Source organism: Carcharodon carcharias, chromosome 11, assembly GCF_017639515.1.
Source record: "Carcharodon carcharias isolate sCarCar2 chromosome 11, sCarCar2.pri, whole genome shotgun sequence".
Lineage (NCBI taxonomy): Eukaryota > Metazoa > Chordata > Chondrichthyes > Lamniformes > Lamnidae > Carcharodon > Carcharodon carcharias.
Window position 1 is genome coordinate 19,883,252 of NC_054477.1, and position 27,614 is coordinate 19,910,865.

The 27,614-nt window shown below is 43.4% G+C and overlaps 1 protein-coding gene across 1 annotated transcript; it reads right to left on the minus strand.

The window, feature by feature from the left end:
- Positions 1-2,841: 2,841 nt before the first annotated feature.
- Positions 2,842-27,518, minus strand: asmt (acetylserotonin O-methyltransferase). The gene is made up of 7 exons (XM_041199733.1): positions 27,347-27,518; positions 25,919-26,048; positions 21,678-21,746; positions 11,702-11,820; positions 10,142-10,282; positions 3,947-4,069; positions 2,842-3,222 (listed from the first exon to the last, which is right to left on the minus strand). Exons 1-7 carry the CDS (start codon positions 27,516-27,518, stop codon positions 3,011-3,013), a joined length of 966 nt encoding a protein of 321 aa, XP_041055667.1. The 3' UTR covers positions 2,842-3,010.
- Between the last annotated feature and the right edge of the window lie 96 nt (positions 27,519-27,614).

The following is a 27,614-nucleotide window of genomic DNA, read 5'->3' on the forward strand; positions in this document are numbered from 1 at the left end:
CAGGCCATGAGCTTTTGATAGTTTTGGTTGAGAGATTAATACTGACCAGGATAACCCCTGATTTATATCTAAGATTCTGAGGGAGCCTGACAGTATAGACACTGAGAAGTTATATGCCCTGACTGGAAATCTAGAACACAGAGGCACAGTCTCAGGGTTTGAGACCGATTATCTAGGACTGAGATGAGGAGAGATTTCTTCACTCAAAAGATTGTGAATCTTTGGAATTGTCTACCCCAGAAGGTGGTGAATGTTCCATCACTGATTATGTCTAAGACTGAGATAGACAGATTTTTGGTCTCTCAGGAAGTCAAGGGGAGCGATTGGGAAAATGGAGTTGAGGCATTAGGTGAGCCATGATCATACTGAATGGCTGAGCAGGCTCGATGGGTAATATGGTCTACTCCTACTCCTATTTCTCATGTTCTAATACTCTTTTCCAAACAGCACTATGATATTTAAGGGGAGATAGTGGTGTAAAGGTAATGGTAATATCACTGGACTAGTCATCCAGAAGCCCAGAATAATGCTCTGGAGCCATGGGTTTAAATCTCACCATATGGCAGCTGGTGAAATTTAAACTCAATTAATAAATCTGGAATTATAATGGTGACAATGGAACTATCATCAATTGTTGTAAAAAACCATCTGGTTCACTCATGCCCTTTAGGGAAGGAAATCTGCCATCCTTACCTGGTCTGGCCTACATGTGACCCCAAACCCACAACAATGCGATTGACTCCTAACTGCCCTCTGAAATAGCCCAGCAAGTCACGCAGTTCAAGAAAAATCAGGGATGGGCAACAAATGCTGGCATTGCCAGCGACGCACACATCCCATGAAAGAATAAAGAGAAAAAATATTGTTTATATCCACCTGAATAAGCAGAAGTCAGTTTAATGTCTCATCTGAAAAACAGCAGCTCTGACAGAGCAGCACTTGCTCAGTGCTGCACTGAAGCAGATACTGACCTATGCAACTATGATGTCCACTTGATATTGAAGTCATGATATTTTGCTTCATAATGTATTTCTAATATTAGTTCAAGCAAGCAATTGCAGCATTTTGGTGGGGGGGGGGGAGGAAATACCATAAAAACAAAATCTTATTCAAAATAGTTCCTTTATCTCTATTAAGAAAATATAGCCCCGGGATAACTGTCGTAGGTATACATGGACAGAGTTCAATGCCTTCAGATAGAATTCCTGTGTCCGTTATTTTAGCCCATTTACTTTAAATGGTTTAATACCTCCAATAAAGTCACTGATTCGAATACTGTACTAATGCATGAAGTATATGTCTGCTAATATTGACAACTGGGTTTGATACATCTGTTGAAGTATTTTTTGTCCTTTTTTCCCAGACACATATCTCTGCTGGGCTTCAACTAGGTTGTACAGCAAGGGGTGTTAACCTAGACTTTGTGCTCAAGCCTCTGGAGTGATACTTGAACTCACGGTCTAATGAGTCAAAGGTAAGAGATGAATCACTGGACCATAGTTGACACCTAACAATCGCTTCTCTCTAAAAGCAGTTCATTACATGCAGTGTTTGAGATATCATTAATTAGAATCTAATTGTTAACCATTCAAGCCTTTAATTAATTGATAAGAATTGATTCCCAGCCACAAAAACTAGGTAAATATCAATATTGGACCATATTTAATCAAGGCAAAAGGGGTCTCGTCTGCTGGCTGGAAAGCTGGCATTGCCTCCTTTGGGGAAGCCCTGACAGGATTCAGTGCTTCTCAGGCACTTAAGTAGACAGAGGTGGGTCTTCCATGGGGTCAAGGAGCCATGGCAGAAATCCCGACACCCACCCACCCCCACCCCCAACTCCTCCAAGAGCTGCTGGCCAATAAGAGGCTGCCAGCTGTCTACTGTAGGCAGTGCTAGTGGAAGTGGGAGCAAGCAATGCACCCAGGGAGAGGCCTAGGATCACTGAGGGTCCCAGGCCATAGGTGAGTGAGGGTAGGATGGTATTGCAAAAGAGGGGGCAACTGGGTTTGGCAGCAAGGGCAGGGGAAATGTCTCTCAGCGGGCCCCTCTTCCTGATGTTGAGTCCCTTGATTAGACACTGAGAGCCTTTGAATGAGGGAGCCACCTGTTTGCCAGGATCCCGCAAGCAAACTGACAGGGTTTGTTCTCCTGGCTTTCTGTGTGGCAACTGCCCTGCCTGCCGCTGGTTGAAGTCCTTAAGTGGGCATTAATTATCCATTTAAGGCCTTAATTGGCAGCAGGGTGGGAAGGCCACCCACAAGCTCAGAGTTAATCAGGGCAAAAGCTGGAAGATGGAGGGGATCCTACCCAGTGCCTCCCCACCCAATTAATTGCCCCCCCCCACCTCATAACGCATCTCAGCGGAGGGTATTAACCCACCCCACCCCCTCCATTGTTACAGCTTTCAATCAGTGAATGTATGGGAGGCGCTTGGAGCTTAGATCGTACCTCAAAATGGTTCACGCAATGAATTATTCTTGGAATGCAATGACTAATCTTATGAATGTTTAATGACAAATGGCATTTGCAATGGAGCAGTGGAGGGACATGCAGGGCCATTCCCCATCAACAGTGTAACCACAATGACCTGAGAGAGAACTGATAGACCTCCAGTGGAAATAAACATATTGAAGCCTTCAAGATGGGATCCTTGGATTATTTCCATTTATTATAAGTTTTCATTATCAGGACTACCATCACAGCAGGTCATGCCTGGTTTAGCTAGCGCTACCCATACAAATGTTGGTGGAATACAGATATTAGTCTGTCATACCGACACAAATAAAGCAGAAACAAAAATGGAGAGAGTCAGTAAATATCTTTATGAGCATGAGCCAAGAAATTACAATTGGTTATATTAGCTGCTAAACATAAAGAAAATTTAAAGTTTTTTTCCACACATTTTATTGAAGGGAGTGCTTTTGATCTGCTAGACTTACCTTCCCCTTCAGCATAACTACATACTTTGCCTCAACAACGCCCCGCCAGAGTGAAAAATAGACCCGATGGTTCACTTCCTCCCTAAAATGACATCATAAAGTTTTCCTGTCCTTCGGACTTGCACATCCTTAAATCCAGCTGATTCCAGAAGGCTTACATACTCTGAGGGCATTCGTTCTTTCCCCTCTGTCTGCACCAGCATATTCAGAGAGTACAACTGGGCTGTGATGGGGCCTCTTCGGTCCTCATTCAACAATGCTTCAATCAGCAGCACTCCACTGCCTAATTAAAAGTGACACAGATCAAATAAATTAATGAATGTTAGGATTTTTTTTCACCCTTGTCCTCCAGTGCAACTAGCAATGACTCTCTCACACATTCCAACTCCCCAGCCTGAATCTTCAGATCAGGAGAAAGTAACATTTCCTACAGAGGCAGGGACCTGGTGTATCTGGATGGTGGCCCAGGTTTCAGCAGTTCAGGCTCCTCACTCCAGAAGTCCACTGGACTTTGGGCCTCAGTAGAAACACCAAATACGGGCAAAGTCTTACTTCTTTTATTATTATTCTTTCATGGGATGTGGGCATCACTGGCAAGGCCAGCATGTGTTGCCCATCCCTAATTGCCCTGAACTGAGTTGCTTGCTAGACCATTTCAGAGGGCAGTTAAGAGTCAATCACATTGCTGTGGGGCTAGAGTCACATGTAGGCCAGACCAGTTAACGATGGCAGACTTCCTTCCCTAAAGGGCATTAGTGAACCAGATAGATTTTTTGACGAAGAATTGAAGATAGTTGTCATGATCACCATTATTGAGACTAACTTTATATTCCAGAATTATTAATTGAATTTAAATTCCACCAGCTACAATGGTGAGATTTGAATCCATGTCCCCGAAGCATTAGCCTAGGCCTGCAGATTTCTAGTCCAGTGACATTCCACTATGCCAACATCTCTTTCTGCAGAATACGAACAGTACTAATTAATATTGTTCTGCATAGACCCACCTGGTTTACAAACTTTGTTAACCCTGGTAAGTAGCTCCAGGCATCTGTCCTCAGTCCAGTCATGAATTATTCTAGCCAGAATGTAGAGGTCAGCATCAGGTATAGGGTCTTTGAAGAAGTCTCCTGTATTTGAGAAGAGTGTAATGTTAGGGCAAAAATGTGCTGTGATAGGTGCCATTTAAAAAACAAATAAAGCTGCTACAATTGTTTCCCCTCCTTTCTTGAAGGCACAGAGTCTTACTTATCCCTAATTGCCCCTGAGAAGACGGTGGTGAGCCACCTTCTTGAATATAACTGAGTAGCTTGCTAGGGAATTTCAGAGGGCTGTTAGAAGCCAATCACAATGCAGTGATTCTGGACTCAGGTTTATGGCACAGCCAGTGGTAAATGCTGAGTTGTTCAAATCTTAGAGGGAAACTTGAGACAACTGCCACAACTACTTTTTACAATTTGTATGTTTCGAGTTGCAAACTTTGAATTCAAGTCCATCGAGTCTTATAGTTTTTTTACAAAACTAGATTAAACATTTATTAATAAGAGAAATGATTTTAAGCACATATAAATGTCTACAAATGACTACTATAATAACTTCTAAATCCCCTAATTAATCTGACTCCCAGTTACATCTCCATTAAGGCAACAATAAGACACCTAGATTTTAAAAGACCCAGGCAAAGAAACATGATACCCTGCACAATCCACTTCAAAGTGAGTTTCCTTAACTTCAGTTCTTTGTAGACATCAGCTTGAGGCGTAGATGCTGAAGGCTTTTTACACTTGTTACATCTCAAAACACCTGCCTTTACACACAACCTTCTCTCCTCTATACATATTTTCCCCTTTGAATGCAAATTCCCATTGTTTCACTGTGTATTTGGATTTTACCTCCCTGATTATAAAAATTGATCATAGTACCAATTTTTACCAGTTTTCTTTGGGGAAAATAAATACGCTGTTTCTGAACTTCACCTGGCCAGGTGACACATTTCACCCCTCCTTAGATAACAATCTAGTCTGACTTATTTAAAAATGCAAATATTCTTTTACACTTTACACTGTAAACTTCCCTCATGTTTACCTATTTAACATTTCAAACTCAGCTTATCTTCTAACACATCAATGCCTTCAGACCAGTTGCTTTTAATCCAATTAAGTCACACACACACACACACACACACACACACACACACACACACACACACACACACACACACACACACACACGCTTATATAGACCCAGATACCACTATTTTACTAACATTATTAAATGTTCCTGTTATGGAAAAGATGGATAAGGATGGCAGATTCCCATTCCTATAGGACATTAGTGAACCAGATAGAAATTTACAACAATCTTGTAGTTTTTTAGTTACTATTGCTGACAGTAGTTTTCATGACAGAGTCTGCTTTCTATTAACTGAATTTAAATTCCTGGCTGCTACGGTGGGATTTTAACTTGTGTTTTTGGATCATTAGTTGAGTCCAGCAACACAACCACTATGCTGCTGAACCTCGAGGCACTCTTATAATAAAGATAGACTTTTAAAGTAACACATGGTTCATGGGACCTCCTGTTTCAATCACCTGAGGGAGCCGAAGAGGACTTTTCAAGAATATTTTGTTCCCTTATTAACTCTGTTTTTCTGTCACTCCAGGAGATTACATGGCTGTGGGAGAAGGGAGGAATGGAAGGGCTGGGTGATCAAAAGTATCTAGTCATAATGTTCCAGCCATCATGAATGTGGGGCAGGCATGATGGACCAGTAGGTCTTCTTCTGTGTATAATATTCATATGTTTTGCATCATTTTTAATAGACATTCTTCTGGGGTGAATTTTTGCTGTGATTTTAGTCAATGCCTGCTTCGAAGAGATTTCCAGCATTCAAGTCTAAGCATAGACTCTAAACACCAGTGGGCATGTTGTGAATGCAATGCTTTATAAGTTGATTATGTTTTGGGACTGTCCCTTTAATTCCAGGTAAAATGAAGGGATGAAAGGGGCCATGTGGCCGGCTCCTAATTCTGCTCAACAACAGCCTGGATTCTCACTGAGTCAGGGTCGCTCAGGAGCCCTTTAAAAATGAAGGGCTGGTCCCGATTCCAGGAACCCTGAGCCCATTCCCGGCTGCCTGATTTTCGGGACTGCCTTTACAAGGGTGAGGGATGGTTCCTGTCAAAAAGCCCACACCTAGCACACTTGGCCTGGCTGGCTCCATTGCAGAGATAGGCATCTCCTATTCCTCTGCAATTTTCATAGAGTCGTGCCAGGCTTTTCAAGGGTTGTGGTTCACAGCTTCTCAGAGGAATCATCAAGCTTAGTCTGCATGAGGGGACCCTTTGGGAGCTGCATTCCAAAATCCACCTCCTGCCACTCCTCCATGCCAAGGTAAGCCACCCCACCCACACCCCATGCCCCCTCATGCACCCTATGCCAAACTATGACAATCGACCCACACCCCCCTTGGCTGAGACCCCAGGCATCCATTCCCCTTGATGAAACATCTGAGCTTCAGGGAAAACATTGCTTGATTGACAGCTCTGGCTCTCTGATCTCTGCTGTCATTTCACAACGTTTATTTTCACAAGGTGAAGTGGTTTCGGGGGCTTGTTGCTTTCTGTTATTGATACTTCGAAGGGTCTGGATGATTGACAGTTTAATTGCCCTGTAGTGAAATTACTTTTTACCATAGTGGAAAGTAATGAATGAATAAACTTTAATAACTTTTTCTTACACATCCTATTATCATTATAGGGTTAATTAGTTCTATATAATGTATAGTGTGGGCCAATGGGCATGGAAGTGCTATAGCTTGGCATAGGGGACATGGGGGAATTGGGTGAAGTGCCATAGCTTGGCATAGGGGGCATGAGGAGCCATGTGTTGAGAGTGGAGTGCCATAGACTGGCAAAGGAGGCATGAGAGGGGCCATAGGGTGTGGGCAGAGGGCATGAGGTGGCATGGATGGAACATGTGGAGTGCACAAGGGTTGAAGACTAGAGGGCCTTTCTGTTTTTAGTTTAACTGGGATAAAGTCCCACCAGCCTGCCTCTGCACCCAGCAGCCTCTGTGGCTGCCTCCAACCTCTTTCCCTAGCCCAACTGCAACCTGCACACCCTCCACACCAATCGCCCACCCCCCCAAACACCACCCCCACCACCCCCCCCCCCCCCCCCCCCCCAGCCACCCCCCCCGCCCCACAAACCCACCCCACCCCAGCAATGAAGATCCTGCCTTCATGGACATTTTTTCCCCAGGTGGGTGGGTCAAGCTGGGAATTTTCCCAACTCCTGCTAACCGACTGGGTGATGAAAATCTCGCCCTAGAGACTGGATGGCTTGGTTACTATGGGGCCCAGGTTGACTTACTGAGAAGAAGGTGCAAGAGCAGCTCTGCTGACTGTAGATAGTACGTTTATGGTAGAAGAGAGAGAAAGAGAGAGAGAGAGAGAGGGAGGTCTTAAAGAGAGAGAGAGTCAAATAACTGCAGCTAGTGTTGTCAGCAAAGAGAATAAGGCTGCAGGTAATCAAGCTACTGAAGCAGAATGCAAGAGGAATGATGGTCTCTGATCAGGGATGCATTATGTGACAATCTAAGGAACCCAGAGGATTTGTCCTGGCAAGGCCAGGAGGATAAATTGCTGCAGTTAGCCTTAATGCCTGTATTCAGTTCTCTGAAAACTGAGAGAAGTGCCTTTTGAGTCGGCAAAACAGGGAGAAGTGAACCCATTGGAAGCTGGGAGCGATGTTGGGCTGGTCCTTGTGAAAACTATTAGAGTGTAATGTAAAGTACAACCATGGCGTGGGGTTTTCAATTATGTTAAAAGTTAAAAGAGGAGGTTATCTCTTCAGTAGTTTAGTGTCTTAGCTGTCCACTAAATAGTGTTTAGTTGTGTTGCTTTCAGTTCATTTGTTACAGTAAAAGTCTTCAAACTTGAAATCTTATGTGATCCTTTCAAAAGAATTCAAATACCTCTGTAAAAATTGTTGGTATCTACGGGGATTGTAACAGGCATTACAACTGACCTTAACTCCTTACTTTCCAGCTACAAGTAATCACATAGGGTGGGATTTTCTGGTCCCGTGCACTGCGAGAATCATTGCAGGTGGGATGGAAAATTTGACGGACCAACAAATGCTCCATTGACTTTGGGTGGTAATTGGAAAATCTCAGTCATAGGGTGGGAAAGATTTTGCTCTTCCTTCACGAGGACCATCGAGATCAGTTGTAGCTCCCACCCCCTCCACTATGGGTGCCCTGAAGATGTAAAAGGTGCTATATAAATACAAGTTCCTTCTTCTTCCTTTCAGAGATAAATTTGACATCAACAATTAACAATAACTTGTATTTATATCACAACTTTATAGTATTAAAACTACCCAAGGCACTTCACAGGAATGATTATCAAACAGAAGTTGACACACTCGAAGCCCACAGAGAAATCCTTCCCCCTTAATCATTTCCACTAGCAGTGCAATAGGGTAAATCCTGGCCAAAGCTTTTTTGCATAAAAGGGGAAACTAACTCTTTAGGGCAGCTGGGCATGGGCAATAAATGCTCGTCTTGCCAGTGATGCACATATCCTGACAATGATGCCAAAAAAATGGGTCTAATTTGCAAATCTGAATAATGGAAGTAAAAGAGCCTTTAGATGTTTTCAAGCACCCATGGTAACATTGGGCAGGATTTTTTGGAAATCCCCAGCCGAGGTCAGTGGAGCTTTTGCTGGTCTGTTAAATTTTCTGTCCCGCCCATGACAATCCCCGAGGTGGGTGGGACCAGAAAATTTAGGCCATTGGACTGAGAATCTGGGAAATTTATGTAGCTACCTTCTGGCATTCAGGTAGCTGTGGGGACCAGGGTACTGGGGACAGAGTGGGACAGTCTCATGGTTTGGAGGAGGGGAGGGAATTTAGTTTGAGGAAGGTCTAAATTTTCTCCACAGGTCCTAGAGGAACATTTTAGCTTCAGGTGGGTGAATTTCCCATCTGATCAAAACAGCAGATGAAAATAGAAGAGGCTGTGAACTAGGTTAGACAATAGGTGAGTAAGTTACCTGGTTAATTTTAACTGCCTATCTGCCAGGCAGGTAGGATTAAAGTCAACACCATGCTTGTCCAATATAAAACAATGTTATCATTTTTGAAAATGTTTTGGTAGTATACGGAGCTAGAAGTAACATATTAGGAAGTCAGAACATACATAAAAACATTTCAAGGTAAATCGCTCATGACCTTCCACTAATGGATACAATTTGGTGTCCTTACAGGCCACTAAATCCTATTGATCAATGCAAAGAGCCAGTAGCAACACAGTTTTATGTTTACTTGGCAGGTATCACATTAACATGATAAGTCTCAGGTGGATTTTGCAACTAGGAATGGGGGCAGGGGATGGGTCAATGTTAGATGTGACTGCGCCCTATCTGGATGAGGTAGGTTTGATGGACCAGATCGTCTACCATGTTATCTTCTGTAATTTTCAAAGGGATACATAGGACAGGAATGCAATGTGGGAGACAAAATGCCTAAGAAAGATAAATATTTAGTAGTCTTAAAAAAGCTTAGAGATTCGAGATTCAGTATTCTAATGCAAACAGAAAGCTGAATGGTGTGCTGCTGGATATGGGAGTTGCTTCTCTGCAAAGCAGGGCTTACATTATTAATGAAAATGCTGAAAATAAACTTTAAACGGTCTCCCCAGTCCCCCACCTCCACATTACCCAAACTCCACTACCTTATGCAACATATTCCAGACTGAGTGACTTATATTTTACTGAAAGTGAATATTCTAAGGAAGGACTCCCAATACTTAAAGAATTGAAACATGCATAGCTTGGTAGAACTTAATGTTGTTAGTATAGGGGCCATTTGGGACTGTCTTAATCAAATTGTCCCTATTTACTGAAATAACAATTTGAGATATGAGTGCAGTAATTTGAGACATGACACGTGGTAAGTGTAGCATTGCTTGAGAGGAACAGGTAACTTTGGTGCTATGGTTCCCAAAGCTCTCACCACTGGTGTTTTTCTCATCTTATGTCTGGGTCTGTGGTAGACTAATTGATAGAGACTAATGGTTATAGTTAGACAACAACACCATTATCTTTGTATCATGCACCTACTAAGATGGCTGAAGGCAAAATAGATGGACGGTGATCATTCTTACCATCTCGCAATTCATATAGTCCTATATACCTTCATGAAATGTAATCCGTTTTTCAACCGGGGACACAAAGTGTTTTCCTGCCATTTCCAGGACTTTGGGTAGGTCGTAAATAGTTACGTTTGACTGTGGGTATGCAGAGATACATGCCTTGGCTATTGCACCAGTACATCCTTCAAAATAGACAGGAAGGAAAAAATAACCTGAAACTTTGCCTTTCAAAATTCAAATTGGTAACAATTCAAAGATTTATTTTTAACCATTTTGTTAGGCCACTGGGTGAAGCAATTATGTGAATAAAAGTTATGTCAAGATCAGGAAGGATAGCTTTTACTAGTACCCAGATAGTAAAAAAAAACTAAAAAGCTGACAATTTAAACATCTTTAGCACGCTTTCTTGCGCTATTTTACACTGTCGATCTGTCGATCTCTGTCTTGAACATACTCAATGACTGCTACTGCACTGCCCTCTAGAGTAGAGAATTCCAAAGATTTACCACCCTCTTGAGTGAAGGAGTTCCTTCTCATCTCAGTCCTATCCTTTATTCTGAGCCTGTATCCCCTGGTTCTAGATTCCCCAACCAGGAGAAAAATCCTTCCTCCATCTACCCTGTCAAGCACTGTAAGTATGTTGTATGTTTGAATGAGGTCACCTCTCATTCTCCTGCTTTCTAGAGACTACAGGCCCAACTTTCTCAATCTCTCTTTATAGGGCAATTCCACCATCCCAGGAATCAGTCTGATGGGCCTTCGCTGCACTCCCTCTGTGACAAGTAGACCAAAACTATACACAATACCCCAGGTGCAGTCCCACCAAGGCCCCACTGCAGTAAGACCTCTCCAGTCCTGCACTCAAGTCCTCCCAGAACAAAGGCCAACCTACCATCTGCCACTGCAACCCCCGTAATTGTCCGCTGCATCTGCACGTTAGCTTTCAGTGACTCATAAACAACAGCACCCAGGTAATAGGACAGACTTGTTCAAAGAGTTAGATTTTAAGGAGTGAGGGGTGGAGCTGGCAGAGAGCTTTAAGGAAGGAATTCCATGGTTTAAGGCCTCAGTAGCTAAAGACACACTGACAATGGCAGGGTGCTGGTGGGGAGGAAGTGTGCAGTGGGGCGGTGGTGGTGTCTGGTGAGAGGGGCCAATGGAAATTGGGGATAGGCAAGTGGCCAGAATTGGAGGAGGGACGAGGTCGCAGAGCCCATTGCAGAGGTAGGGAGGAACGAGGACGCAGAGGAACACAAAATAGGGCCTTTACTGGAATGGGAGCCAATGTAAGTCAGTGAGCCCTCAGATAAGTATGCTTCTCTGTGCCACACGTAGTGTTTATCTAATATTTCAAATGTTATCACAAAAATATTCAGCGGGATGATGACACAAGGGAAACAAACCCCCCTTAATAGCCGGTCATAGGTTGACATTAGAAGCCGGCCGGGAAACAAACCCTTCTGGATGAGTGGGACATGATGATGGTATCAAAGAGAAAGAAATTAGCTAAATATAAAAACCACTTCCAATTCTAAGTTTTTAAGTTCCTGAAGCATAAACATTTTGAGAAAGGCGTGTAGAGGCATTTACAAGTCACTTACCGCCAAGATCAAAGATGTTGGTAAAAGTTGAAAGGTCAAAGGCCGTTACCACATCTTTTCCGCAGATATTCCAAATTGAATTCATCAGCTGCATGAACTTCAACATTTCCTCCTCGGACCTATGGTATCACAGCATTAAGGTATTGACACGGCAGTGCAGGAATGTTAGTGTTAAAATATGCAACTCAATAATACTGCTGTTATTTTAACAGAGATGTCAACCCAGAACCTCAGTTAAAATAAGAGTCAAGGACATTGCCTTAAAATGGGGCAAGCTAAAATTCCCACAGGGCAATTTCATCCCTGAGTTGTTTTTCCAAGATATAGAAGTAAGTGAGTGAAGGTGGACTTGTTTAGGCAGTAACAATGACTATAAAGTAGCAATCTAATCAACAGGGTAAGATAGTTTTCAATGCATTGCAAACTTTAACCAATTGAGGGGCAAAGATGATCCATGCCTTAACTTCATGTCCTAGGAACATAGAAAAATAGGAACATAAGAGCAGGAGTAGGCCTTTCAGTCTGCTGAGCCTGCTCCACCATTCAAACAGATTATGGCTGATCAACTACCACGACACCACTTTATCCTGCTATCCCCATATCCCTTGATGTCATTAGTATCTAGAAATCTATCGATTTGTGTTTTGAGCGTACTCAGTGATTGAGATTCCACAGCCCATTGCGATAGATAATTCCAAAGATTCACCGCCCTCTGAATGATGAAATTCCTCCTCATCTCAGTCTTAAATGGCCTGCCTCTTATCCTGAAGACTGTGTCTCAGGTTTTCGAGTCACCAGCCAGGAGAAACATCCTATTTGTATCCACCCTGCCACACCCTGTAAGAATTTTGTAAGTTTCAATGACATCACCTCTCATTTGTCAAAACTCTAGAGAATACAGGCTCAGTTTCCTCAACCTCTCCCCTCACATCCTGCTACCCCAGGAATTAGTCCGGTAAACCTCTGATGCACTTCCTCTATGGCAAGTATGTTCTTCCTTCGATAAAGAGACAAAAACTGTGCACAATACACCAGGCGAGGTCTCACCAAGGCTCCTGATGTGTGCAGGAGCAGATCTCGAGAGATGCTAACATAACAGTGAAAGGACCATGCTGAAAAGTATACTGCCTGTTGTAGATAAGGGCAGAGCTTCCTTAATAGGTGATTCAAGAACTTCTTGATTGACGTTATTTGCTTTACTTATTGTAGCAACTTATACTTGCAGACTGCATACAGATTGGAGATAATAAGCACAAGAAATGTGAAAGAACTTGATGAATGTAGAACACAATCAGTCGCAAACTAGTGAATAAAGTTGGCTGATATTTTGTGTAGATTGTTGATACGATGAAGCATCAAAGTGGGAGAGAGGGCAGAAGTCCCAGGTTACTAGAAGAAGAGTCAGAGGATAAGTTAGCAACCAAAATAGAGACAACTATTTGAGAGGAAATGAGATAGCCATGAACATAGCTTTGGTGAAAGGTTAGATGGTGGCAACCTGTTCAGATGTGTGCAATATCATAATGTGCCAGATTGCAAATGATACACTAATGTGTGCAGGAGCAGATCTTGAGAGATGCTAACATAACAGTGAAAGGACCATGCTGAAAAGTATACTGCCAGTTGTAGATAAGGGCAGAACTTCATAAATAGGTGATTCAAGAACTAACAGCAGCTCCCATAGCTTTAGAAGGCACTAATGAGATGGCAAGAGGGTGGAAGTCAGAAGTGCCAGAGGACACAGGGATCAACATGAATAAATAAGTAATGGTGAACTGTGAATAGGGGAGATTAAAGAGACAGTACAGAACAATCCTATTTAAATCCAGTGTGTGAAGGATCCAAGAGTGCTAGCAATGTTCAAACATCATAACGTTTGAACCAAATTCAGTAATGAAGAGAGGTTCTTTACTTCAATCACTGAGATATGTTATTATGAGGGTTCAAGAAAAAGAGTGAAGAGATAACATAAAATAATTCTGCTCAATGAGCCTAGAAGGTGAGTGGGCAATCTAATTGAGGTATTTGAGATGATTACGGGATTTGATAAGATATATAGAGAGAAACATTTTTTGGCTAAGGAAATCCAGAACTAGGGGGTATAAGATAGAGCTAAGGTTTGTGCCATGATTTCAGGAAGCACTTCTTCATATAGAGCACAGTGAAATCTTGAACTCTCTCCCTCAAAAAGCTGTAGAGGTTAGGATAATTGAAAATGTTTTTCATATTCTTTCACAGTTCATGGACTAGGCCAACATTTTATTTTATTGCCCTTCCCAATTGCCCTTGAGAAAGTGGTGGTGAGCTGCCTTCTTGAACCGCTGCAGTCCATGTGCTGTAGGTACACCCACAATGCTGTTAGGAAGGGAGTTGCAGGAATTTGACCCAGCGACAGTGAAGGGGCAGAATTGAATTGATCAGTTTATGTTAGATAAGGGTAGTGTGAGATATGGAACAAAAAATAGGTCAATGTGACTGAGATACAGATCAGCCATGATCCAATTGAATGGTGGGACTTGAGCGGTTTAATGTGCCTAACTATCAGGTCCACTAGGATCTTTCAGGATTTGGTAGTCTCTGAGTGGTGATGACAGTAGCCCAGACAATTCAAGAAGATCTATTAAAAAAATACTGTGTACAGTAGCGGAGTGCTTATGTCACTAGACTAGTAATCCCGAGAACTGGACTAATAATCTGGTTAGTCAGCAATTGAGGAACTTAAATTCAGTAATTAAATAAGTTAAGAATAAAAAGCTAGCATCCATAATGGTTACCATGAAAGTGTTGGATTGTCATCAAAAATCCAACTGGTTCACTGATATCTTTTAGGAAAGGAAATCTGCTGTCCTTACCCTGTCTGGTCTATATGTTCCAATCTCCTCCATCACCATCCCTGAGTATGTCCTGTCCCACTGGGAAGATAGGCCCACCAGACGTGGCAGCACAGTCACATACAGCCAGGAGATAGATGGCCTAGGAGTCCTCAACATTGACTCCGGACCCCATGAAATCACATGGCTTCAGGTCAAACATGAGTAAGGAAACCTCCTGCTGATTACCATGTATTGCCCTCCCTCAGCTGATGAATCAGTGCTCCGCCATGCTGAACACCACATAGAGGAAGCATTGAGGGTGGTAAGGGCACAGAATGTACTCTGAGTGGGAACTTCATTATCTATCACCAAGAGTGGTTCGGTAGCATGACTACCTATTGATCTGGCTGAGTCTTGATGAACAAATCTGCCGACTGGACCTTTGGCAGGTATTGAGAGAACCAACAAGAGGGGAAAACCTACTTGGCTTCATGCTCACCAATCCGCCTGCTGCAGATGCATTTAACCATGACATGCTTGGCAGGAGTGACCACTGCATAGTCCTTGTGGAGACGAAGTCCCACTGGGATACTCTCAATCATGTGGTGTGACATTACCACAATGCTGAATGGGATGGATTCAGAACATATCTAGTAGTTCAAAACTGGACATCTATGAGGTGCTGTGGGCCATTAGCAGCAGCAGAATTGTAAATTCATCACTCTACCTTTATCATTAAGTCAGGGAATCAACCCTAAAAATGAAGTGTCCGCCTGATGAAACTACAACACAGGACTATTTGCATGCCAAGCAGCGAAAGCAGCATGCGATAGATAGAGCTAAGTGATCCCACAACGAACAGGTCAGATTGAAGCTTTGCAGTCCTGTCACATCCAGTCATGAACAGTGGTGGATGGTTAAACAACTAACTGGAGGAGGAGGATCCATAAGTATCCCCATTGTCAATGATGGGAGAGCCCAGCATGCCAATGCAAAAGACAAGGCTGAAGCATTTGCAACCATCTTCAACCAGAAATGTTGACTGGATGATTCAACTTGGCCTTCTCCTGAGGTCCCCAGCATCATAGATAAATGGCAGTCATCAGCCAATTCAATTCACTCTACATGATATCAAGAAGCGGCTAAAGGCATTGGATAAACAATGGCTGTGGGCCCCGACAACATCCTGGCAGTAGTACTGAAGAATTGTGCCTCAGATCTTGTTGTGCCCCTAGCCAAGCAGTTCCAGTATAGCTACAGAACTGGCACCTACCCGGCAATGTGGAAAATTGCCAAGGTGTGTCCTGTACACAAAAAGCAGGACAAATATAATCCACTCAATTATTGTCCCATCAGCCTATTCTCGATCATCAGGCAAGTGATGGAAAGGGTCAGTTAAAGTGCTATCAAGTAGTACTTACTCAGCAATAGCCTGTTCACTGATGCACCGTTTTGGGTCTGCTAAGGCCTCTCAGCTCCAGGCCTTATTACAGCCACCCAAACATGGGCAAAAGAGCTGAACTCTAGAGGTATCCGTAGAGTTTCAGTTCATGGGGCACTGGCACCAGACCTGCGGTAGAAGGGAGCAATTCCAGTGGGATGGGCTTCACTTGAACTGTCCTGGGACCAATGTCCTTGTGAATTGAATAGCCAGGGCTGTAGAGAGGCCTTTAAACTAAATAGAGCAGGGGACGGTTCTGGAGAGGGGATACATAGGCTTACAAAGCAAAAGGATATGGCAGGATTGCAGGGCAGCTATTTAGGTAATGATACCCAGAGTGTGACAGGAAGGGACAGAGTGTACAAACATAAACAAAACAGCAGCAGATAAGGTCAAAGGGGAAAAATGGTAAAAAGGCAAAATTAATGGCTTTTTACTTAAATGCTGTAATATTTGGAACAAAATAAACAAATTAACGGTTCAAATAGAGGTTAATGGGTATGACCTTATAGCCATTACGGAGATATGGTCACAAGGAGATCAAAGCTGGGAACTAAATATTCAGGATATATGACTTTTTGAAAGGACAGGCAGGAAGGAAGGGGTGGTGGGATAGCTTTGTTAGTACGAGATTAAATAAGTATGATAGCAAGAAATTATCCTGGATTGGAAGATTTAGAATCCATATGGGTGGGGGTAAGAAATAACAAGGGAAGAAAACACTGGTGGGAGCAGTCCATAAGCTCCCTTTCAATAGCTATACTGTAGGACAGAGAATAAATCAGGAGATAATGAGAGCATGTGAAAAAGGCAGTACATTGATCATGGGTAACTTTAATCTTCATGTAGATTGGGAAAATCAAATTGGCAGAGGTAGCCACTAGCAAAAATTCACAGAGTGAATTCAGGACAGCTTCCTAGAGCAATATATTATGGATTCAACCAGCGATCAGGCTATTTTGGGTCTGGTAATGTATAATGAGGCAGCTTTAATAAATGATCTCAGTGTAAAAGATCCCCTAGGAAACAGTGACCATAACATGGTTGGATATAGTATTCAGTTTGAGAGTGAGAAACTTGGGTTGGAAACAACTGTGCTGAACTTAAATAAGGGTAATTACAAAGGAATGAGGGCAGAGTTGGCTGAAGTGGACTGGGAAAGGAGTTTAGCAGAATAATGATGAACAATGGCAGACGTTTAAGAAAATAGTTCATGACTCACAACAAAGATATATCCCAGTAATGAAGAAGGATCCTAGGAAGGGGATAAACCACCTAAGGTTAACTAAGGAGGTTAGGGATAGTATCAAAAAAGAAAGAACATACAATGTGGCAAAGTTTAGTGGTAAGCCAGAGGATTGAGAAATTTTTAAAAACCAACAAAAGATGACGAAAAAATATAAAGATGGAGAGAATAAACTTTGAGGGTAAACTAGCAAGTAATATAAAAATGGACAGCAAGAGCTTCTTTAAACATATACGAAGGAAGAGAGAGGTCAAAGTGAATATAGGCCCCCCCCAGAATGAGGCTGGGGAAATAATAATAGGGAACCAGGAAATGGCAGAGGAGTTGAATAAATACTTTGCATCAGTCTTCACGGTAGAAGACACTAATAGCATTCCAAAAATGCTAAATAATCAAGGGGCAAAAGTGGGGGAGGAAATAATAACAATAACTATCGCTAAAGAAGAAAAACTAGGGAAACTAATAGGGCTAAAGGCCAATAGGTCCCTTGGACCTGAGGGGTTGCATCCTAGGATATTGAAGGAAGTAGTGACAGAGATACTGGATGCACTAGTAGCAATCTTCCAAGAATCCTTCGATCCTGTAAAAGTCTCAGAGGATTGGAAAACTGCCAATATAACACCCTTATTCAAAAAGGGAGGGAGAACAAAAACAGTTAACTATAGGCCAGTTAGCTTAACATCCATCAGTGAGAAAATGTTAGAGTCTATTATAAAGAATGGAATAGCAGAGCATTTTGAAATGCATAATATAACCAAACAGAGTCAACATGGCTTTAAAAAGGGGAAATCATGCTTGACAAATTTATTAGAATTTTTTGAGGAGGTAACAAGCAGGATAGATAAAGGGGAACCAGTAGATGTAATATATTTGGATTTCCAAAAGGCATTTAATAAGATACCGCACATAAAGCTACTTAATAAGGTAAGAGCCCATGGTGTCAGAGGTAGTATATTGGCATGGATAGAGGATTGGCTAACTCATACAAGATAGAGTATTGGGATAAGAGGGTCATTTTCAGGATGGCAACCTGTAACTAGTGGAGTGCCACAGGGATCAGTGCTGGCGCCACAGTTATTTACAATATATATTAATGACTTGGATGAGGAAAGTGAATGTACTATCGCCAAGTTTGCAGATGACACAAAAATAGATGGGAAGGCAAGCAGTGAGGGTGACACAAAGAGTCTACAGAGAGATATAGACAGGTTGAGTGAATGGCAAAAACTTGGCAGATGGAATATAACATGGGAAAATGTGAGATTACGCACACTGGCAGGAAGAATAGAGGAGCTGAATATTATTTAAATGGAGAAAGACTGCAGAAAGCTGCAGCACCAAGGGATTTAGGGGTCCTCATGGATGAATCACAAAAAAGCTAGCATATATGTTCAGCAGGTATTAAGGAAGGTAAATGGAATGTTGGCCTTTATTTCAAAGGGAGTAGTTAGACCACATCTAGAATACTGTGAACAGTTTTGGTCCCTTTATCTAAGGAAAGATATACTGGCATTGGAGGCAGTCCAGAGAAGGTTCACTAGGTTGATCCCAGGCATGGAGGGATTTTCTTATGAGGAGAGGTTGAGTAGGTTGGGGGAAAGAGAGTTAATGTTTCGAGTCCGTATGACCCATCTCCATACGGACTCGAAATGTTAACTCTGTTTCTCTCTCCGCAGGTGCTGCATTTTCTGTTTTCTTTTCAGATTTCCAGCATCCACAATATTTTGCTTTTATCTTGTTTGAGTCGGTTGGGCCTGCACTCATTGGAGTTTGGGAGAATGAGAGCCGATCTTATTGAAACATATAAGATTCTTAGGGGGCTCCACAGGGTAGATGCTGAGAGGTTGTTTCCCCTTGTGGGAGAGTCTAGGACCAGATGGCATAATCTCAGGGCGTCGCCCACTTAAAACGGAGATGAGGAGGTATTTCTTCTCTCAGAAGAAATCTGTGGAATTCTTTACCGCAGAGAGCTGTAGAGGCTGGGTCATTAAGTATATTCAGGGCTGAGGCAGACAGATTTTTAATCAGGTGTCGGAGCTGCACCTGCCAACAATTAAAGGGCCACTTAAGGCCACTAAAAAGGCAATTGCTCATGATTTTATATTACCCGTGCAGTTTCACACTCGTCCCACGGTCAAAATGTTGTGAAACCTCATCCAAGGGCGGGAAAAAAAGGGTCTGCAGCATTGCCAGTGTGAGTAGTGAGGAATTTAGGAGATAGCTTGCTGCTGGTTGCTTATTTGAACTTAACAGCTTCAACTCTGCTCTTAGCTTCAGTCTTAGCATTTCTAGGCTTCATTTCAGGACTCATTGGTGTCTCCAAGGACCCCGGAGAATTTTGCCTATGTGGACCCTTCCAGGTATCAGAAAACCTTCAGTTGCCCTGGTAATGGGGATCGTGGTCTCTGCTGGTGGCAGTTTCTCTGAGGAGGGAGAGAGGGGTAGAAGGGAGAGGAAGCCAGGTGTCTCAGTGCAGCTTCCAGGGGAACCACCTGTGGGAGGAGTGGCGCAGGCACAGGGGATGCAGGGTCAGAAGGTAGTCCAAGGAGGAAGGGGCCACAGAAGACGCCACTATCCTGCTGCCAGGATTTACAGACAGTGACGCAGCTACCTCAATATGTCCGAGGTGCAATGCCGAAGGAGGCTCTATGTCTCCAGGAAGACTATGACCTCCAATTGTCAGATGATTGCACCTGAGATCACCTCCAACTGTGTGGGGGGACACCAGTGGCTCTGAAGGACACAGTGGCCCTCAACTTCTATGCCTCTGTCTCTTTCCTGGACTCAGTGGGGGATCTTTGTGGAGTTTTCCAATCAGCTGTCCACAGTGGATCCTATTGTATCGCTGCTCAGCCTCTGTTCTTGGATAGCGGAGAGGCGTCATGAGACATCTTCTGAAGGGTTGGCCCTTGTCACCCAGCAGCCATCCATCCAGCCGAGCTGGAGCACTGAAGAGCCCCGGCACCTGGGAGTGTCTGAGGATGTAGACATCGTGGGAGCTGCCTGGGTACCTTGCACAGACTTGTAGAATCAGCATCCTGTGGTCACACACTATCTGCACGTTCATGGAGTGGGAGCCCTTCCTGTTGACGAAGGCACCGGGCTCACCTGCTGGCGCCTTGATGGCCACATGTGTACAGTCTATTGCACCCTTGGTGCGGTGGAAGCCAGCAATGGCCACGAAGCCTCTGGCTCACTGTGTCTGACTTGCCTGGTCCCAGCGGAAGTGGATGAAGGTCAATGCCCGTCTGAACAGAGTGTCTGTAACCTGTTTGACAGCTGATTGGGAGACACCACAAAGATCACCCACTGAGCCCTGGAAGGAGCCAGAGGCATAGAGGACAGCTGTGACCTTCAGAGCCACTAGCATGGGGTGCCCACCCACACATTTAGCGGAGATCTCAGGCCCAATCATCTGACAGATATAGTTGACTGTCTCCCTTGAGAGACGGAGTCTCCTTCGGAACTGCACCTCAGGCATATTGAGGTAGCTGCTTTGCTACCCGGGCAGCAGGATAGTGGCATCTTCTGTGGCCCCTTCTGCTTTGGTCTAACTCTTGGCCCTGTGCCCCTTGTGCCTGCACCTGGCCTCCCAAAGGTGGCTCCCCTGGAGGCTTAATCTGGACTCCTGGCCTCCTCCCCCTTCAAGCCCTCCCTTCCTCCTCAGAGGAGGTGCCTCCAGTGGAGAGTTCACTCTAGGCTATGGGAAGACTTCCTGAAACCTGCAGGCGCAAAATAGATTCCTCGCTGCAGAGTGCTGACCTGAAGGTTGTGAGTCCAGACAAAGCAGCTGGAATGTGTTTTGAAGTATTGCGGATCACACAGACAAGTTTCAAAAACTTTGAAAAATCAATACTTGCGAGGGCACACTCGCGATCGGAGTGAGCCCTCTTATCCCACCTGTGGATGAGGTTTATACAAATGTCACCTACCCGCCTGCCCGTTGCGCCCGTGCGCCGCCCCGAAGATCACACAGGCCCCGAAAAATCAGCACGGTTGGTGAGTCAAGGGCCTTAAGTGGCCCGTTAATTAATGGGGGGTGGGGGGGGGGGGCGCGTCGGACATCATTGTGCCTGCCCAACGAAATATCGCAATGGCGCGCCGTGACATGGGGACGCCATGCCCGACATCACCGCGCGTCATTTTACGCGTGGATGTGCGGGGCCTGCCCCCGCTTGCCAATGGGAAAATTCTGCCCCCCACCGCGCCCCCCCCCCCCGTGTCTCTGATGTGTTAGAACAGGCAGAACGTGACATTAAAGTCTTGTGGGATGAATAGTTCTGTCACGAAACGACCTATCATTAATTCATGGAAAATTCTCGGTTCAGTGCATATCACAGGACATGTACACAGTGAGGGAAGGATAGAAACAAAGTCACTTCCACATTATGATGAAAGAAAATCGTGTGTTTTGTTTTGCCTGTTTGAATTTTACTTGTCCAGGGGGTTAAAGAACAGAAAATTATAGGAACCTACCTATAGAGAGCTTCAAAGAGTCCCTGCGAGGAAATTCCAAACGCCTTCTCATATTGGCTTTTCCCTTCCCTGAAGCGAAATATTAAAAGATAAATTATTTTGCAGAAATACAAGGTGCAAGATCAATCCTCTGTAAGAATTTTCATGTACAAGAAACTATTCGGTTCACTGGGCGGAATCCAGTTTTTATCCCACTTTATTTTTTTTCCGGACACACGATCATAAGAATCTTACTGCACAGAAGGCAGCCCATTTGGCCCATCATGCCCGTGCCAGCCCTTTGAAAGAGCTATCCAAATGGTGAAAGACTGGTTTCCATTGGCTGAGGAGTTAACAACGTAGGACGCAGCCTCGGGGTAAGGGGCTGATCATTCAGGACTGGGATGAGGAGAAATCCTTTCACCCAGAGGAATTCTCTACCCCAAAGGGTTGTGGATGCTCCATCGTTGAATGCACCCAAGGCTAGAATAGACAGATTTTTGGTTCCTCAGGAAATTAAGGGATATGGGGTTGTGAGCGGAGAACAATGAGTTTAAGTTCAAGATCAGTCATATTGATTGTTTTTTTTTAATTCCTTCATGGGATGTGGGCGTCAGTGGCTATGCCACTGTCTCTAATTGCCTTTGGGAAGGTGCTAGTCACCTGCCTTCTTGAGCAGTTGCAGTCCATGGGGTGTAGGTACACCCCACCATGCTGTTAGGGAGGGAGTTTCAGCCAGTGACAGCAATTTAGTTCCAAATCAGGATGGTGTGTGGCATGGAAGGGAACTAACAGGTGGTGGTATTCCCATGTGTCTGCTGCCCTTGTCCTTCTAGACAGTAGTGGTCGTGGGTTTGGAAGGCGCTGTCGAAGGAGGCTTGATGAATTCGTGGAGTGTGTCTTGTAGAGGTACACACTGCTGCTACTGTGCGTTGGTGGTGGTGGGAGTGAATGTTTGTGGATGGGGTGCCAATCAAGCGGGCTGCTTTTTCCTGGAAGATGTCATGCTTCTTGAGTGCTGTGGGAGCTGTACTTATCCAGGCTAGTGGACAGTATTCCATCACATTCCTGAATTATGCCTTGTAGATAGTTGACAGGATTTGGTGAATCAGGAGGTGAGTTACTCGTTGCAGGATTCCTAGCCTCTGACCTGTTCTTGTAGCTACAGTATTTATATGGCTAGTTCAGCTCAATTTCTGATCAATGGTAACCCCCAGGATGTTGATGGTGGGTGATTCAGTGATGGGAATGCCATTGAATGTCAAGGGGCGATGGTTAAATTGTCTCTTGTTGGAGATAGTCATTGCCTGGCACTTGTGTGGCATGAATGTTACTTGACACTTGTCAGCCCAAGCCTGGATATTATCCAGCTCTTGTTGCATTTGGACATGGACTGCTTCAGTATCTGAGGAGTCACGAATGGTGCTGAGCATTGTGCAATCATCAGCGAACATTCCCACTTCTGAACTTATGATGGAAGGAAGGTCCATATTGAATGATGGAACAGGCTTGGTATGCCATGTGGTCTGCTCCTGCTCCTATTTCTTATGTTCCTTTGCCATTCCCCTGCCCTTTCAAGTGGCCCTCTACCTTCCTAGCAATTTTCTTTCCCTTTCAAGTATATATCCAATACCCTTGTGACCGTTACTTTTGAATCTGCTTCCACCACGCTTTCAGGCAGTGCATTCCCAGATCATGACCATTGTCCTCATCTCTTTAAGGCACACTACCTCTCAATAATGTCCTACTAGTTACCAAACAATTCTGGGTGAGTGTGCATTAATGAAATGGAAATTGCACCCTTTGGGCAAAATTCAGCATGATATTGATGGTCTTGTGGCGCACTGTACAAGTATAAATGTAATACGGTAAAGTCTCATTTTTCACGATGCCCTTGTTCACGTTTTCACTTACCCGTGCTTTGTACTTGGTACACCACATCGCCCGTTTCAGGAGCATTATTCCCTTATCTGCATTTTAAATGTCCAAATCTCTGCACTGACCCTTTGACAAGTACACTCTATGAGCATAGCTCAGGTGTGGGATTAGTTAAGTTACCCTAAGATATCAGTTTCATCATTAATCAATTTTCAAAAGATCTTTGAAAGCTGAGGAAAATTTAACACTGTTAGTCGTGACCTCCGGGGTATTGAAACATCAGTAAGGAACTCTGATGGATTGGAATGCAATGTAAAAATGTAAGATGGAGCAAATAATTGTTGGGGTCAGTTACTCACGGAGTACACCACTGACATCTTTGTGAGTTTATTCGTTTGGCATTAGAAATCAGCTTTCCTACTCCACATTATTATGCAGTAACCCTGGCAGAAGGTCATGTGGTGAGAACAATATGCTGTAGAGTAACTGCCCAAGCCAATGCTGCCCTCACATGTCGGAAACCTGTATCATTGAGTCCCATTCAAAAGCATGACCCTCATTCACAATTATGCCATTTTCAAGGTTTCGCAGGACTGTGACTCTTGGAAATAGTAGGATTTTACTCTATACTGCAGGGATGTTGGAAATCCAAAAAAGCTGGAATATTCAGCAGGTCAGGTGGCATCACTGGAAAGAAAAACAGTGTTAATGTTTCAGGTCTGAGGCCAGTTCTGAAGAATGGTCACAGAGCTGAAACTTTAACTCTGTTTTTCTTTCCAAAGATGTTGCCTGACCTGCTCAGTATTTCCAACATTTTCTTTCTATTATTGTAACTCAGTTTGTAGGATAAGGGTCAGGCACATATAAGGTAAATGTGGGGCTGAGTACAGTACTGCTGCTATTGGAAATTATTTTAAAATAGAGTTCAAGTGGGGCCTGTGTCTATGTGTGTGTTTGTGTGTGTCTTAATTGGATTAAAGCCAGATAGTCTGGGTGCTTTGATGTATAGTAGTTTTGAGATGTTCATTAAGTAAATGTAAGGAGGGTAGAAGGTAAAGTGTAAATTTGCATTTCTTGAAAGAAATCATTCAAGACAGTGGGTGAACTCTTACACCTAGCTAGAAGACACCAAGCAATGTGTTTTTTTCAGCTTACTAATAAAATTGGTGGGATGAAAGGTTATTGTTAGAAGAGGTGAAGTTTAAAGCCTATTGATACAATTAAAAATGTACATTCAAAAAGAAAGGTATGTATAAAAGAGAAAGGAGGTTGTGTGTATGGTAGAGGCATTTTAAGATCCAAGGAGTGTGAAAAGCCACCAGCCTGTAAGCCTCAAGCTGCTGTCTGCAAGGACCCAGAGCTGAAAGAAACTAATTTTAAATGTGACTGCCCAGGGTGTGCTTTGCCAGGTGTCTGTGTGAATCTATAAGATTTACTGTTGCCTTAAAAGGGTTGTAACTGAGAGTCAATTAATTAAGGAATTTTTGTAGTTATTATAGCAATTTTGTAGACTTATGTATGTGTTTACAATCTTTCTTGTATTAATAAATGTTTGATTTAGTTTGCCGAAAAACCTCTTGAGACTCTGTGATTTTATTAATACTGAATTCAAAGCCTGCATCTCGAAACATACAAATTGAAAAAAAAGGGTTGTGACAGTTGTTTCAAGTTTCCCTGAGGGATTTGAACAACTCAGTCTTTCCCATTGGCTGCAACATAATAATTGCCCACATTGTGATGTAAGAGACACATGACCAGGGTCAGTTGAGTGTTGGACAGAGCCATGTGTACCAGCAAGCATGGAGACAGCTCCTAGCTTGCAACCTTTACTGTATGTTTGTGAATAGTTCTAAGAGTCAATAAGGACTTACAGTTAACCTATGTATGACTACAGAATCTTCCTCAAGACCGACTGAACTGTACCCAACACCCTACAACACAGTTGTCCTTTAATATGCTCTGATCCTAATGCAGAAATTACTTCATTGTATATAAAAATAATCTAAAATTTACAGTGTGAAATATAAACCTTTTCTTTTTTTCTCCAAGTCACTAAATATTTTAATTTTTTCACCCTCTTAACTCACCACTTCTCCACTGAGAAAGTGGGTGGGTTACCCATAGCTAAGCTTCTGCCATTGTCCCCAGTAAGCCAGCCCAGAAGGGGCTGGCATGAGGATGGCATGAATTTCTCTCCCTCTTTGTTGGCAAACACCCTACCTGAGCTGGAGGTTACCTTCCTGTCCAGCCCGGTTGTGATTGGCAATTACAGTAATCAATGCAAATCCATCTTGTTTTAACGCACCTTGAATTGTACCTTAAATTGACTTAAATTGTAACAGAAAAGATACTGGATAATGAACACAGAAAGAAAGATCTCTCACCTGATAGCATCAGTCAGGTAGGCGAAGCAATGATAAATGGTCTGTGAATAGTATGCCACTGAATAATAGAGGGTTCTGGGACTTGCCTTGGTCAAATAAATTTGGGACAGATCTGTATTACTGTATAAGGCTGTAAAATGGAGAATTAATTATCACATTTATTCATAGTTCTCTGTGCAGTTTATGACTAAGAAGAATTTCTTTTTCAAACAGAGGTTTTCATTCTGAAGCTCTTTACCCTGTACAGGTTCTCTAGGTGACTCCCCATTCTGACATCATTCATCACTCCCTGGTGAGTAAAAAGTAAAGGGTGCTAATGACATCGGGAGGAATTTTACAGCCCTCCCATGGCGGGGGCAGGGCCGTAAAATGCGGTGAGCCGTTCAACAGTCCATCGACTTGGGCGGGACTGTAAAATCTCGCAGGTGTAAAATTCTGCCCATCATCTGTGATGGAGAGGCAGAAAGGCTGGTGTCCACCATCAACATGACAAGACGCAGAAGGGCGAGCATGGAGGCAGGGGACCCTGTGGGGGTAAAATAGAAACTTACTCACTTATTCATGGTGATGAAACTTCTCAGGAGCTCGTGTTCATAGCAGAACCATGGTTTTCTTCCACTCAAACTACTGACTTCATGAACAAAGTGAGATATCCAAGGGTGAGGTTTAATTCTTTGATGGTATGCAGGGCCAGCATTTGTTGCCCATCCCTAATTGCCCTTGAATTGAGTGGCCTGCTAGGCCAATTCAGAGGGCAGTTAAGAGTCAACCACATCGGAGTCACAAATGTAGGCCACTCAAGGTAAGAAGGCAAATTTCCTTCTCTAAAGGGCATTTTACAACAACCAATGATTGTTTTCATTGTCACCATTACTGAGACAAGCTTTCAATTCCAGACTTTATTGATTTTAAGTTCCAACAGCCGCCACATTGGGATTTGAGCCCGTTTGTGCTCCCAGAGCTTTAACCAGGGGATCTCTGAATTATAACTAAAGTGACATTACCACCATGCCGTTGTCTCCTCTAGGGCTAACTCCCCCATAGTTTAGAATGTGCATATGAGGAATTTACCCTTCAATTAGTTAGTTCAATTTTCTCTGTGCATTATTTTTAGCAGAGACACTAAAGTATAAAATCTTGTCTGTGCTATTTTTAACACAAACTTTAATCCGCTTGTTTGGAGCTGGTTAGTGCCTGCATCACAGGCAGGAATATATGAGAACGAGGTCATGCATGTACTAATAATAACACGCAGAGGGAATTAACTTTAAATTAATTTTAAATATTACTCTAAACAAAAACAAATTACAGCCCTGTAAATTGCTTTCCACCAGCAATACCACCCCTTCACCCCCCACCCAACCTTCACACACGCACAAAAATACACAAAATGCTTAGGTAACTAAAATATGCCTTGAGTTTGATTACCTTCTCCTTGATGCTCTTTGACTTCCAGAAGCTGAAGTCCAACACACGCAGTGAGAAGTCTGTCCATGCCATCCGCACTGGTGCCAAGCCTCTCTGCAACAGTATTGGCAGACAGTGGACCTCCATCTTCCAACAGAAGATCAAATACACCCAGCTCGCAGGCAGTAAACATTGTCTACAACCAAAATAGTTTGGAATTGCGTATCAGCAAAACGACAGTTAGTTTATTTCTCTTCCTGTTCATGGAAACTGGTGGAATTGTCAAGAC